This window comes from Haliotis asinina, chromosome 7 (assembly GCF_037392515.1).
Source record: "Haliotis asinina isolate JCU_RB_2024 chromosome 7, JCU_Hal_asi_v2, whole genome shotgun sequence".
Classification (NCBI taxonomy): Eukaryota; Metazoa; Mollusca; class Gastropoda; order Lepetellida; family Haliotidae; genus Haliotis; species Haliotis asinina.
The window spans coordinates 40,671,852-40,686,444 of NC_090286.1; the positions used below are offsets into that span (position 1 = coordinate 40,671,852).

Sequence of the window (14,593 nt, forward strand, 5' to 3'; positions counted from 1 at the left end):
TTAGTCCACTTTCTGTTCAAATCGCCGCTATGAACCAAGACGAACCGATGTAGATACCGTTTCGAAGTGGACTTCGGTGAAACATGTTTGTCACAAGAGGCGACTACAACTTGTTCAGCATGACCTGAGCCACTCGACATATACACGACCATAGGTCAGCTGGTGCAAACGGCATATAACTGCATTAAATAGGGGAGTGGAGAATGTTGAACAGCGACCTTGTCCCTTCTGTTCGGACATGTTGACAGACAAGTGACAAAGGTGCGTCCCTACACAATGATGGACCAACCATCTGTGACGTGGTCTGGTAGCCAGACTCGCTGGTTTGGTTAGTTTCGACTTTATACAATAGGAATGAAGCTTTTGCCCCTCTTTCAACTTTTTAACTGGCCTTTTTGGCTGCTTAAATGAATGCCTTCGTTGGCACATTCTCAATAAGCACAAATAATATGGAGAAAAGCGAAATAGATACAATGAAGATACTGAAAATATCCAGTGAATTTCTTAGATTTGATTTCAGAAACGGAACGAGTGTTATCCTTCTTGTGGGCATGTGTTTACTGGGTGGCAGGGTAGCCTGGTGGTTAAAGCGTGCGCTGGTCACATTGAAGACCCGTTCGTGTTCGATTTCCCACATGGGTACAATGTGTGGAGCCCATGTCTGCGTTCCTTGCTATGGCACTGTTGGAATATGGACAAAAGCGGCGCTAAACCATACTCACACGCTCCAACAACAAACGATGGCAACCACAGAGAAATGGCTTCACGTCTTGTGAACCAGGAGCTGAAAACCTTATAACACATTGAATATTTGCTGCTGATATAGTTTTATTGTCTCTGGATCATACATCACTTGAGAATGTGGACACTTAAAACTGGGAGTAGTCAATGTCGCCTAGGCTGCTGCAACTGACCTCTGGGTTAGTCCTGAAATGAACCAAATTGTGTTTTTCGTTATCGGCATCAAAGGCATAACTACACACGTGTATGTCGGATCTTACAATGAGATATTTCTAGGTATGTTTAAATCCATCTATATAAATAAGTACAAGATCGGTCATTTTATATATGTCATTATCGCCCGACCTGTTATTCACACTTAAAAGAGGGGCAAAAAGTAGCCCTTTTAACGTTACAACATATGAAACACATTTTCGATCCGGGACAACACAACAATGATTTTAACCACCGACACAAACCAGGTATATTCAAAATAGTGATAAACGCTTACATGGCGTCTGCGACAAAGAAGGCGTCGGTCTGGATAGTGTCAATACCGACGTTGTTACAGATCACTTGAGACAAGGTTAATTTCTCGATTTCATTGAGTTGATCTGTGAAACAGTACGACAGTATCTGCATTATATGATATGTACAGTGAGTATGCTTCAATGAAATACAACGAACATGGAGAAAAATTATATTCACTGAATGGGACACATGGGGAGCAGGATTTGGTGAATTGTTTAGTTAGTGGCTCAGTGAGTTTCAGCCCCACAGTTTATGTCAAGTTCATGTATATGTTCAGTAAAATGCTGATTGCTAACCCACCGCTAATCCACCACAATATATTGAGTGAATGAGATTAGTTTTACGCCGCACTCAACAATATTCCAGCTTTATGGTGGCGGTTGGAAAATATTCGAATCTGGACAAGACAATCCGGTGATCAACAGCATGAGCATCGATCTGCGCAAATGGAAACCAATGGCATGTGTCGAATAGTCGCAAAACATACCATGGTTATCCCGAATCTGTTACTCTCGAATAGTGTTACAAAAGGTACACATTTCCGCATGGATGGAATAATCGGACCCCAGTCAGTATAGATCATATTATTGAAAGTTTGTATGTAAATAGGTATTGCAATAATCCCTCACACATTCCCAGAATGCATATGATTATATTACCATTTATTTTACTGAGAGTTAAATATTTCTTAAGATGCTGAAAACATTTAAGTGGGTGATTGTGAAGCAGTTTGAATATTCAAAACTTATCAGAGAAACCTGACGGACCTACCTGATGTGAAGCCAATGGTTGTATTGCTCGTTTCGTACCAGAATCGATCCCCGGAACGTATTTCACTAAACTGAAGTCCCATTATGTAGGCAAACGTTGGCCCAACGAGACCACCAGGAACAGGGGTCTCACTCATAGCTCCTGCAAATAGGTCTGTGTTGTCTGTGTCTCTGAAAATAAAAGTGAGCGAGCGAGCGAGTGAGTATAATTTCACACTGTTTTTTTTCTAATATTCCAGCATCATGCGGGTTTTACACATTATATCCATGTAGGGAATGGAACGCAGGTGTTCGGCGTGAAGAGCCAATACTTTAACCTCTTGCTACCATGACGCCCCTGAAAATAAGAGTACGTTGGTGAGTGTGGATTAGCGATATTTCAAAACGATTGCGTCGCATCACATCAGAGATATCGGATTCGTGTGTCACATATTACTGCCATATTAGACGTCGAACCCGGGCCTTCGGCGTAACGGGCCTTACGTTATCCCACTGACCCATAAAAGTGAATGTGAGGCGTATTTATTGAAACTGGTGTCAGTACAGTTCAATCCTATTGCCCATTTTGCTGAAATCAATCGAGCTCCTGCTGAGGGAGATAGCCGCACGATCGACGCGAACTTCGGATCGAACCTATAATCAGAATACGCATTAAACGCAACGGCAACGTCATATAAACATATAGAAGAAGCCTGAGTATGCAGCGTTAATGCTGCTGAATGAAGTAGAGACGGGGTTTAGATGTAAAGAGATATATCACAGAGCAAATAATACATGTCCAATACAGCCAGGCAATGCTGTGTCCCAGTGGGTGGACCTACCTCATAACTTCGAGGTATCCGTAGTTCGACACATCAGAGGAATGATGAATATAGCAGGAATGTGATGGAACCAGGCTTAAACTTCGAGGTAAATTGAAAGTTGACACAATTGTTTTGAATTGTTTGAGTCTGTTGCAACAGTGCGTGAGTTTAGTGCTACGCTACACAGCAATGTTCCAGCTACATGGCGGAGGTCTGCAAATAATCGAGGCGGGAACAGACAGTCCAGAAATCAACGGCATGAACATCGAGCTATGCTACTGGGACACAATGGCATGAGTCGAAATTGTCAGCGAGCCTGACCACCCGATCTCGTTAGTCACGATCCCGACCTTCACGGGTAGCTTCAACAGTGTAGTGTGATGTTGTGAACAACTTCTTTGTTTACAAAGACCATGGATTAGAAGATTGATGCGTACATCTACCAAAGTTCCAAATGAATGTGCAGTACCGCTTTTGTAAAGATAGAAGAAAAACACCTACGAGTACACCGAGGAAGCGCATGAAGGGACGGTTGGCTTTGTGATTGAGATGGAATTGTCGGAGGCGAACTTGATCGCCTTGTCTCTGAAGGCCTGGTAAGACGGGAGGCCATGGTCGCGGCCACGTTGAATGTTGAAGGACACTAAGTCTTTGGCACCGTCTTTTGTCTGAACATGCTCAAACAGATGATCGGTGACACCTGCCAAAACAATATGTCCATGAACAGGTAAGCCAGTCGGTTTGGGGGTCAAAGGAGGGGGTACAAAGAAATGGGGGATATTCCACAAAATCTTTGACAGTTTGTAGGAAGCCGTCGTGGAAGATATTACACACATTTTGGGAAGTTAACCTGTGTTGATCTTTTAACACGGTTCTCGAGGTCAAGCAATATTATGATAAGCAGTGGGTGTGGCGTGTTGTTTTCAGTACATTTTTGCAAGGTACCTCTCCAAATCCCAGAGAAAGCACTTTAACATAAAGCGAGAAATACCAGATACCATCTGTCGTATTACATTTTCAAGCAGTGGGTGGAAGCACTTTGTTTTGGTACATTAGTGCAATAAAAAACATTAAGATCACCCCCTCCCCTTCCCTCATTGCTTTTAATTCACAGAGAAATATTAGATATCATCACCGTACAATTTATTTTCAACCGCTCACCCACCCACCTTTAGTAAACTTTTCGTCAGTCTTCTGATTCTTGTCCACCAAAAGCCCTTCGAAGACTTCTTTGATTCCATTGTTTGCGTAGAATACATCCATAAACATATCCTGTATCTTGAGGTCGGAGTAGTCCTTGACATTGTACGTGGCGCGGAGCTGAGAATGACCAAATCTGTTAGCAGCAGTAGCAAAACTGTTGTAAAGACCAGGATTAACAGAAGCGTCATAGGCATAAGTACTGCCTAGTTCAAAAGCATCGTAGAAGTCGTCACCAAGGATCAGAGGCAACCAGTCCTCGTAGGTGATGCGCTGTATGGCTGCAATGACAATCCTGCGAGCTTCCTCGAAGAGAGTGTCATCGTCCCAATCCTTGTGCTCTTTAGCCAGGCCAGCTGCAAGCCTGTTGTGCTGCAGAACCCATAGCGTGTGAGTGGCTGTCAAACCAGCGAAGACATTGACCCGCCAGTCACCTGAAACAAGTTTGTTTGCAAGTCATTATACGGCTATATATGTACTTTTCAAAAGAAAAAGAAATTTTGTGGAGCAGTGCATTGCTATCTTGTCAATATTCCATGAGAATAACAGTCTTCGCAGTCATTACTGCTGTCCACCAGGTGGTGTTGAAGTTAGTGCCTTGTATGACCACCTCCAGCTGCTACCACTGCCCAACACCGCGGGTACAGATCGAACCAGGTGTTGGATGTTTTGTTGTGGAATCCTTTTCTACTCCTCCTGCAGCATGTGGAACAACTGTTGAAGATTCTGTCGGGGGTTGCGACGCCGACATGCCCGTCTATCGATCTGATCCCAAAGGTGTTCGTTTGGGTTTAGATCCAGGGATCTGGAGGACCAGGGGTGGGTATTGATGTTGTTATTGACCAGGTAGTCCACGGTGGTACGTGGTGTGTGGGACCTGGCGTCATCCTGTTGGAAGAAGTGCCGTTGACGGTCAACAAAGTGAAGGACGCGCGGACGGAGAATCTGGTCGATGTGTCGATTGGCCGTCAGACTGCCTTGGACAAGCATAAGTTTCGATCTGCGGGTATATGAGATCGCTCCCACCACCGAATCTGTCCGACTGTCTGATGCATTTATGAGCAAAACGTTCATGACGTCGCCTGTAGACACGGTCTCTACCACCGCGTCGCTTGAGGAGATAACAGGATTCATAGCTAAACCATATATACCTCCAGTTTGCCAGGCTCCATGGCAGCGCCGTGTTACAGCATTTCACTCGTCAACGTTGATGTAGTCGTGTAAAGGAGGAGGCAACTTTTGGACGCTTGGCACGTATTCGTACTTCTCGGAGACGGTTCCTGATTGTCTGATCGGACACTGTCCGGGCTCCAAACTGTTCTTGTGCTGTGTCCCGGGCGGTACGATAGCTGCCACGTAGGTGGATTACCCGGATGTACCGACCTTGGGCAGGTATGGTGACTCTAGGTCTTCCTCATCTTGGACGGTCATTTGTCGAATTTATTTGACGAAATCGATCCCACAATCGAGTTATTGCGCTGGGATGAACAGTCCTAAAAGAATGTTTGAGTTTACATATAAGTACAAAATTGTAAGTATCATTTTTTAATTTCATTTTGCGTTTCTTTTTTTTCCAAGGGTGTATATCGGTGGTCTGTGGTCTGGATTCTGGACAAAACAATCCAGTGACTGATATCATGTGAGTCAAACTGAGCAGCTGCCGTACGATAACATGCATCAAGAGACTTCTATGTCAAGCATTGGTTCTTGACGTCCAATTCCATCCTTTGTCTTCAAGGAGGGCTATAACAATGTCTGAAAAGGTTATTGGGTCTGATGGATTTTTCTTGGAATACGACCATCTGTGACAACTTGTCGCAGGTCAAGAACGAGCTAAACGAGGCCATAGTTCCGAATACAACTGTTTGTTCGTCTAAGAATCTGGCCACGTGATTAAACCTTTCGCTCCTCAAGCCGAAGACCTGGTGCGATTCTCAACAAGGGTACAATGCATGAAGCCAATTTCTGGTGTTCCCCCTGTCATATTGCTGGAATATTGCTAAATACAGCGTAAAACCTTCTTCACTGATTCACTTTTAGGAAAATCTCTTATTTCTTAGTACAACTACAAGGGCGTTCTCAGTGATCGTATGAGAATGATATGACGAAACCACCTACCGGCGTTCGGGCATTTAGTACTTCCTTTTCTCAGTAGGCAAAACGTCTTCTTGGAATTTGGGAGCTGGTTTCCCCCTGAGGTGGTTTTCAACAAACCTACAAGATGACAAAACATTTGGAGATTTAAAGAGACATAACTAGTGGAAATATCGCCTTATTAATAGTACTGTCCGTTATACTGTTCCAGATATAAGTTTGTGTTTTAGTAATACCGTCTCATGGATCTAAATACGATGCAAATGAGGCAGTTTCGTTTGTTTCTTCGACTCAAAACTATTTGAAACCTCGCAAAAAAGATAAACCTTGTTCTCCGCTAGCTCAGGTAACCAGCTTAGCGAGCAACTATTGGACAAATGTCGACGATATATGTTACGCACACCTTTCCCTGTATACAAACCTGTTATACAAACCTGCACCATGTTTTTGCCGTGTTATGTTACAAAATGCATAAATAGTGTCATAACGTCTCACATATGGTGTTCCAGATTGAACTTACCGCTTGATTTTGCTCTTAGTTCGTCCAACTCCTCATCGGAGCCTCCGTAGACGGTGCTGGCGTCGATGTAGGAGGTGAGAATGTTGAACTGCTCCCGAGGTGACGTGTCTGAGGACATGCCGAGTAGGTGAGTGGATATACAGTGAGTGAGTGAGTGAGTGAGTTTAGTTTTACGCCACACTCAGCAATATTTCAGCTATACGACGGCGGTTTGTAAATAATCGAGTCTGGACCAGACGATCCACTGATCAACAACATGGGTATCGATCTGCGCAATTGCAAACCTGTGACATGAGTCAACCAAGTGAGCTTGCCTGATCACCCGTTCCCGTTAGTTGCCTGTTACTACAAGCATAGTCGCCTTTTATGGCAAGCATGGGTTTCTGAAGGCCAATTCTAAACCGGAACTTCACGGGTCAGAAGATATACATCTAAGAGTGAGCGAGTGAGTGAGTTTAGTTTTACGTCGCACTTAGCAATATTCCAGGTATATGGCGACGGTCTGTACATAATCGAGTCTGGACCAGACAATCCAGTGATCAACAACATGAGCATCGATCTGCGCAATGGGGAACCGATGACATGTGTCAACCAACTCAGCTAGTCTGACCACCCGATCCTGTTAGTCGCCTCTTACTACAAGCATAGTCGCCTTTTATGGCAAGCATGGGTTGCTGAAGGCCTATTCTACCCCGGGACCTTCACGGGTCAGAAGATATACACCTAAGATATTCACATTATGATAACTGGTTGTAAGAGCTATAACAATAAGATTCACCAAAGCTTAAACGTCGAGGGTGCCGCGAAACCACACCTTGGCGCTAAGACAGTCGTAAGTCTTGTTTTATGGCGTGGGAGTTACGATAAAGATAAGGTCGTTTTGTCAAACTGCACCCAAGATATAATATATCGTCCTCGTAGTGTAACGGATATAGCGTCTTCCAGGAGAGCGGGAGGTCTGTAGTTCGATTCCAAGGCACGTTACCCGAGCTACGCTGACACTGATGTAAAAAGCAATGCTTAATGTATGATGGCCTTACTTGCGTGATCATAGCAGTGTGCGAATTAACCACTGGCCGGGTAGCCCATGGCTTTTATGAAATCCAATCGGGCCAGTAAATCTCCAGTCAGAGGCCCGACTAGCTTGTGAATTTTTATGGGGTCATGTTGTAAAAATACAACTTTTTAAAAATACAACTGGCTCCAACGTTTTAGGTTATGACACACTTTTAAATCATGCAAGATTATGACCACGTAACATTATCCATCATATTAACAGCGTAACGATGAAATCCGTGTTTTGCGGACAATATCTTATTCACGTGTATTTTGTATGTCTTTGCTTAGTTTCTACATTCCAATTTCGTGCTAGTGAAACATGTTGTGGGCTAGGAACTTTCAGACATAGCTAGCCCAACTGGATACCAAAAGTTGGAAATATTTCACACACTGGAATATAGTCGTGTTTACAGCTGACAATAATTTTGTTTGTTAAATGGTTATTCCTATATTTTCTCAAACCTGAACAGAAGTGAAGCATAACTGAACCGAAAGTACAACAATGAAGAGGTTAACTGACTGCTTCTATCCCAGCACTGGTTAATACGCCTGTAGAGGGTAATTAATTGAGATCCAGTACAACACTGTTTTCAACATATGAAGTGGTTGACTGATTTCTAATACAACACTGTTTACAACACCTGTAGAGATCAACTGACGTCAAGTTCAACACTGTTTTCAACATATGAAGTGGTTGACTGATTTCTAATACAACACTGTTTACAACACCTGTAGAGATTGACTGACTTCAAGCACAACACTGCAACATCTGCAGAGATTGCTAGGTTAAACTTACTTTGTGGGGAGGATTGCGATCGGCTAAATGGTAGGCAGTCGTTAAAGTACCTGTCGCCAGATGGGATAAGGATTGGGAAGCAATTTCCGCTGAAGATAGAAAACAGGTAAGTGAGACCGAATGAGACAGTGAGAATAGTTTTATGCAGCTTTTAGCAATATCCCAGGACATCAGATATTGGCTTCACACATTGAACATGGCTTGTACCCATGTGGGGAATCTAACCCGGGTCTTTAACCACTAGGTTACCTCACCGCCCCAGGGTGACACTGAAACTGCTCCCTTTTATACTGAGACAATGCTGTCGACATGACACAAAATATTAACCCACTCACTATATCCATACTCTCTATATAAATCTATTATAAACAAGTACAATGAAATATTTTTGTATGTTGAATGGGTGTAAACTCTCCAATACTGCATGTATCGAAATGCCTCACTCTGAGTCGTAGTCGGGATGTTTTCCGCTGCTGTCCATTCCTGAACAGCATCCGCTGGCTGTGAACAGATAATAACATGACAATGAAATGGCTGTAGCTACGCCCGGACCGGTCATTTCGGTTAGTTCCTAGTGGGAATTCTCATAAAGGGCAATGTATGGAGACAAGAACCTAAGAAAATTGGAGAGTACTTGAAGTGCATAGAATTACAACATTGTTGAGGCATGGGGAGGCGGAGTGGGGGTGAACTTTATGGTAAAGGTGATTTGGATAATGATAAAGGGAATTGTGTTACATAAAGAATTTGATATTGATAAAGAAAAAAGTTGTAGCCACTAGTGGCAGATTAGTTTCTTTACGAGTAAGTTTCCTCAAGGAACAATGTAGTGAACCCGAGATAACGGGAGAGAACTACTTGAGGTAGAGAGATGTACAACATTGTTGCCGACATATTGGTTGGGTTGATATTTGTTGCAGGCTGAAAGAGACAGCGTTAAAAAGATTACATTTTTCGGCAAATATATACAGGAATATCGTTGATTGCATGGGGACAGAAACAGAGTAATAAGGGGGATAAATAGACGTAAAGTGAGTGAGTGAGTTTAGTTTTGCGCCGCACTCAGCAATGTTCCAGCTATATGGCGGCGGTCTGTACATAATCGAGTCTGGACCAGACAATCCAGTGATCAACAACATGAGCATCGATCTGCACAACTGGGAACCGATGACATGTTTCAACCAAGTCAGCGAGTCTGACCACCCGATCCCGTTAGTCGCCTCTTACGACAAGCTGAGTCGCCTTTTATGGCAAGCATGGGTTGCTGAAGGTCTATTCTACCCCGGGACCTTCACGGGTCATAGACGTAAAGAGAAATGTTTGTGGATATACAAAGATAAAGAGAACTGTGTTGGTGACAGAATGAGATAACGGTAAACGAATGGATACAGAAGAGGGAAATGGAATAGTGTTGCAGACAGAATTAGATAAAGGTATAGAGACAGAAAGACAGACAAAACGAGATAAAGGCAAAGGTGTAGAAATAGAAACGGGAGAAGAGAAAGGCGCTGGAGACAGAATTAGATAAAGGTAAATAATAGTGTGTTGACAGAGAGGGGTAAAAGCGATAGTGCTGCTTTCAAACTTCTGTGGAACAAGCCCATATACACTCTCAGAAGAATTCCAGTCAGCAAACCTGATCTTGCCATTTTGGGTAAAGCAAATTTATTTTATGTCACTGACTATTCTGTTGTCTTTGACAGCAGATCCAGGAAACGCTTGCTAAATATGAGGACCTTGCCTTTGAAATGTCATCCCAAGTACTCTCTCGACAGGCTCCCTATTTTTCTTGGTGCCCTTGGTTTGGTACCATTTGATCTCTTGGCGCATATCAGGAGAATGTCTGGGGTCTCCATCTGGAGCACAACCCTTCTGACACTCTGGGTAATGCAGAGGGCTGCAGCTTTGCATATTCTTCAGAAAGTTCTTGGTGGGTTCGACTAGGCAGTGTTTCCTGGGAGAAGTCCCATTCGCTGTCTGGGCTGCGTGTAGAGGGGGCGAGGGCCCTGAGCTGATGATGAGGCTTACCAGCCTGTGCCCCGTTTCACAAAACTCTCGCAAGCCTAAGATCTCGTAACTTTTCTCGCAGTAGTTGCACGTCCTATGTTACAGTATGCCAGGTAGAAATGTTACGAGGAAAGTTACGAGATCTTAGGCTTACGAGAGTTTTGTGAAACGGGCCCCTGACTGTGCCAGGATCACAAAAACCCTCTCTGCTGCATGTCTTAATCTGTGAAACATTTTATTTATTTAACAAGGCAGGTTACCTGGAAGTCGCAGTTTAAGTAAACGTAGTCTCGGCACTTTTCGTTACACTAAACTACTTGACTCAGTAATAGAGTGTGACGAAATGTACTGAGACTAAGTTTACTTACACTGCTGGAAATCGCATTCGCTGCCTGGGCAGGGATGATGAGCCTTAACAGCCTGACTGTGCCAGGGGCATCCGAACCACCTCTGCTACATTTTCGTCTCAATCTGTAAAATAATATAAAGTAATAATTGAATAAATATTTGAACTTTCTTACCACTCGTCCCTGGTGTCCCAGCAAAGTCGTGAGCCATGAACTGCCCCCACTGCATGACCATCTGATTCAGCGAGGCCTCCAGGGTGCTGTCACTGTCGTCAGGGAAACACGCAACACTAACCGCCCTGGCACTGGGTAGGTCATTGAATCGGGGTTTACCAGCAGCTGGAAGTCAAATCAGGGTTTACCAGCAGCTGGAAGTCAAATCATTCAGCAGTGCGCAGAGATACTCGTCATCGTATATGTTGTTGTGTTGTTAAACATGGCGCTCATGAACTAAGGTGTTGTTTTGCTTCGAAACGTTTTCAAATATTTGAAGTTTGTTTTGAAATATTTTGAACCTGTGCATCATTGAAATTATGTATCATACATACGTAAAGTCGTAAATAATACTTAGTGTGCTTACATGTATATGTGCAACATTGCTAAACCTATCTTTAGGAACATACTATCATCGTAAACGGCATCGATGAGTCGCCGAAAGTCCTGTAGAGGAGCTCCCCATCCTGGGTTGTCGAGGTTGTTGCAAACTCCGCTCAGGGGACGGATGGTGAAGTCGTCGTCACATGTGCTAGAAGCGTAATCATGTCTCATGAACTGCATCATTTCCCCAATTAAACTAGCGAACAAAATACAGTGTAGTTCCGTCAAGTGTGATGAGTATGTACGCTGCTGTGTCTGTCAAAAGGTGTTAGTTTCGTCCATATTCACGTTTGTGTTAATAGTTTACGTTTTATTCATATTTTCATAGCGTTGTTACAAACTCCTGTATGAATTAACGCTACACGGAAATAGACAAATTTCTGGGATTTTTGTGAGGGGCAGAATATGAGTTCCATCATGCCGGAGGTCGATAATTTATTTTCTATATTATTTGAAATGGCTACCAAATGAGAAAATGTCAAACTTTAACATAAGCCAGCATTACAGCATTAAGACTGTTTTGTACACAATAATCCAGTTAGGTGTAGCAATAAATACAATAATATATGCCTTTGAAGTTATTCATATACCCCGGAAGTGAAGGATGTTACATTATTTCGATGAGTATGTGAACGTCAAACGATGCACCGATGCATTGGTGTGCCATTTCATCAGTTTCGCTGAGCATTGTTTCACAAATGGCATTAACTATGTGCATATCAAATACTGGACAGGTTTGTGTTGATGCCAAATCAGAGCGGAGACTGAGTGCTGGTCTTTCACGGGATACCTTAAAGCCATTTCGTTTATTCATTATGATATCTGATCTGTTTGAAACACTTTACACAAGAGTTTATAACAGCGCTCTTCGTAATTTGACGTATTGGATCGAACAACTTACCTGACCCTTGAGCTGAGATCAGCCTTCTCCCGAGTAACAATCTCCTTAATTTTCGTTCCGGGGTGCCACACCCTCTCAGTAGCTGCGAAAGACCAAAAATCAAGGAAGTTTAAGGATGGAATAACGAACAATAAACTTATGGGGACCAAGTCTTCTCCTGACCCAGTAAGAAGTACTGGTATGGCTTAGTATGTGTGTAACCGAACTCCAACCACCCATATGGAGCGTACATCTGCACATCCGGTAATCTCTGACTAAAAGTAGGACGCAATATGGGATCACGCATGCGCAGATCCTGGGTTTGAAACCCTGTGTTTGTGTCAGTTATTACCTTCGCCTTTGGTAGCTACATTAAACCAGGAATACATAATCCCAGTTAGACAGCGGACAAAATTATGAATATATGTTATTTCCTATTATACATATCCATCCAGTCTTCAAACGTTTGATCAGTCTTCTGAGTGAGTGAGTGAGTTTAGTTTTAACCGGCACTCAGCAATGTTCCAGCTATATGGCGGCTCTCTGTAAGTAATCGAGTCTGGACCAGATAAACCAGTGATCAATAACATGAGCATAGATCTGCACAATTGGGAAGCGATGACATGTGTCAACCAAGTCAGCGATCCTGACCACCCGCCTCTTACGACATGCACAGTCGCCTTTTATGGCAAGCATGGGTTGCTGAAGGTCTATTCTACCCCGGGACATTCACGGGTCCTCAGTCTTCTGAGTTCTGAATGCAATATTGAAAGATGAGCTTATAATCTGGGATTGAATGTGGGATGGCCTAAGATGACGTGTTGTTGATATTCTTGCTCAAGGTTTGGGAGGTAAACTGGTTTCATGTCGTTTCATGTTATATTTAGGTGAGTGAATTAGTTTTACGCCGCTTTTATCAATATTCCAGCAATATGACGGCTGGAAGACCTGAAATGGGCTTCACACATTGTACGCATGCGGGGAATCGAACCCGGGTGTTCGACGTGACGAGTGAATGCTTTAACTACTAGGCTACCCAACCATACTAATTATATTGTGGATTACACTTTCCCAGTAATGAATGGATTCTAGTATATATGGAGAGTGGATTTACGCTTGTCATAAGGGTACTCAAAATTACGAGGTATGCTACCATTGGTCCCTGGTACGAAGAGTATCGATTCGAAACCCGATTGGAACTGGTGCTAAAATCTGTACTTAAGAAAAAAATGAGTAATCCTAAATTTAACATTTGCTACATTGTTCAAATCTTCGTTGGATTCACCAAATCAGCAATCCCCCTTTTCTTACTTCTTTCAACTGTGTTTCCTGAAGAATGTGTGATGTTTACACACATTTAGTCATTGCTGACTAAAGGAGAGAATTTTGAGACTATAGGTACTTTACTCAACTACCATAAAGTACACCTTATGAGACTGACGTCGTGAGACTGTTTACATGGCCTCTCCGCGAATCAACACATGCGTGGTAACAACGTTCTTTCAGTCGTGCTAAGCATGATAGTGCATCCAGAACTACATCAATTATTGATAAATATTGTTTAAAGACGTAATAATTAATCATGTCATCCCATCGTGTCATTAAAGTCAGCAATAACGTCAATGGTTTGCAATTACCTGTGCTACAGTAATTTGGTACCGATGTATCTAGATATATCACTTCATATCGCCCAGTTGAGACCCTGACATAAGTCTGCTCAAATACACAGTGTATGTCCAATGTTCAGAAAAAGGCCAATGGTCATCTAACGTAAGTGATACCCTGAGATAAATGTTCAAATCATGACTGATGCATGAGTTTTGTCCAGTAGTAAGGAAAACAGTTTCAAATTATTAAATTAATGTGTGAAGAATACTTACATGCACTAACAGCCTCTATGAGGCAAACACCGATGAATACTTGGAACATCATAGTGCATAAAGTCTGCAAGCACTGACTGAGTTAAATACACGCTACTTATATAGTCTTTAGACAATAAGTCAAAGATAACAACGTGTCACTTCATTAAAATTGTACTTTTTTCTTCAAAACAATCTATAATTTTATGCAGTGAACACGATCATGTTTTGTAACAAAATATACAGTATAGTTTTTTTTAAGGAATGATAACGGTGGTCTTTAATAATGCCATATCGGAGTAATGGACAGTCTGTTATATAAATTGGCGATTATGAGGTAATAACGACAAAATTCACGTCAATAATCATAAAATCTTTGCTAATTAAAAGAACTATTAGTACATGTGCAT

At 42.6% G+C, this 14,593-nt stretch overlaps 1 protein-coding gene across 1 annotated transcript; it reads right to left on the reverse strand.

The window, feature by feature from the left end:
- Window positions 1-808: 808 nt before the first annotated feature.
- Window positions 809-14,273, reverse strand: LOC137290750 (thyroid peroxidase-like). The gene is made up of 13 exons (XM_067821867.1): window positions 14,205-14,273; window positions 12,346-12,427; window positions 11,471-11,592; window positions 11,022-11,186; window positions 8,937-8,994; window positions 8,494-8,582; window positions 6,639-6,746; window positions 6,143-6,238; window positions 3,994-4,458; window positions 3,326-3,524; window positions 2,023-2,192; window positions 1,232-1,334; window positions 809-927 (listed from the first exon to the last, which is right to left on the reverse strand). The coding sequence occupies exons 1-13, from the start codon at window positions 14,254-14,256 to the stop codon at window positions 870-872; spliced, it is 1,767 nt and encodes a 588-aa protein (XP_067677968.1). The 5' UTR covers window positions 14,257-14,273; the 3' UTR covers window positions 809-869.
- Between the last annotated feature and the right edge of the window lie 320 nt (window positions 14,274-14,593).

Excerpts from the sequence above, each read along its gene's own strand:
- LOC137290750 (XM_067821867.1), bottom strand. The coding sequence starts at position 14,256 with ATGATGTTCCAAGTATTCATCGGTGTTTGCCTCATAGAGGCTGTTAGT. Across the intron at positions 11,593-12,345 it reads GATCTCAGCTCAAGGGTCAG|CACATGTGACGACGACTTCA; the intron begins GTAAGTTGTTCG and ends TTACGCTTCTAG. Across the intron at positions 6,747-8,493 it reads ATCGCAATCCTCCCCACAAA|ACACGTCACCTCGGGAGCAG; the intron begins GTAAGTTTAACC and ends GCATGTCCTCAG.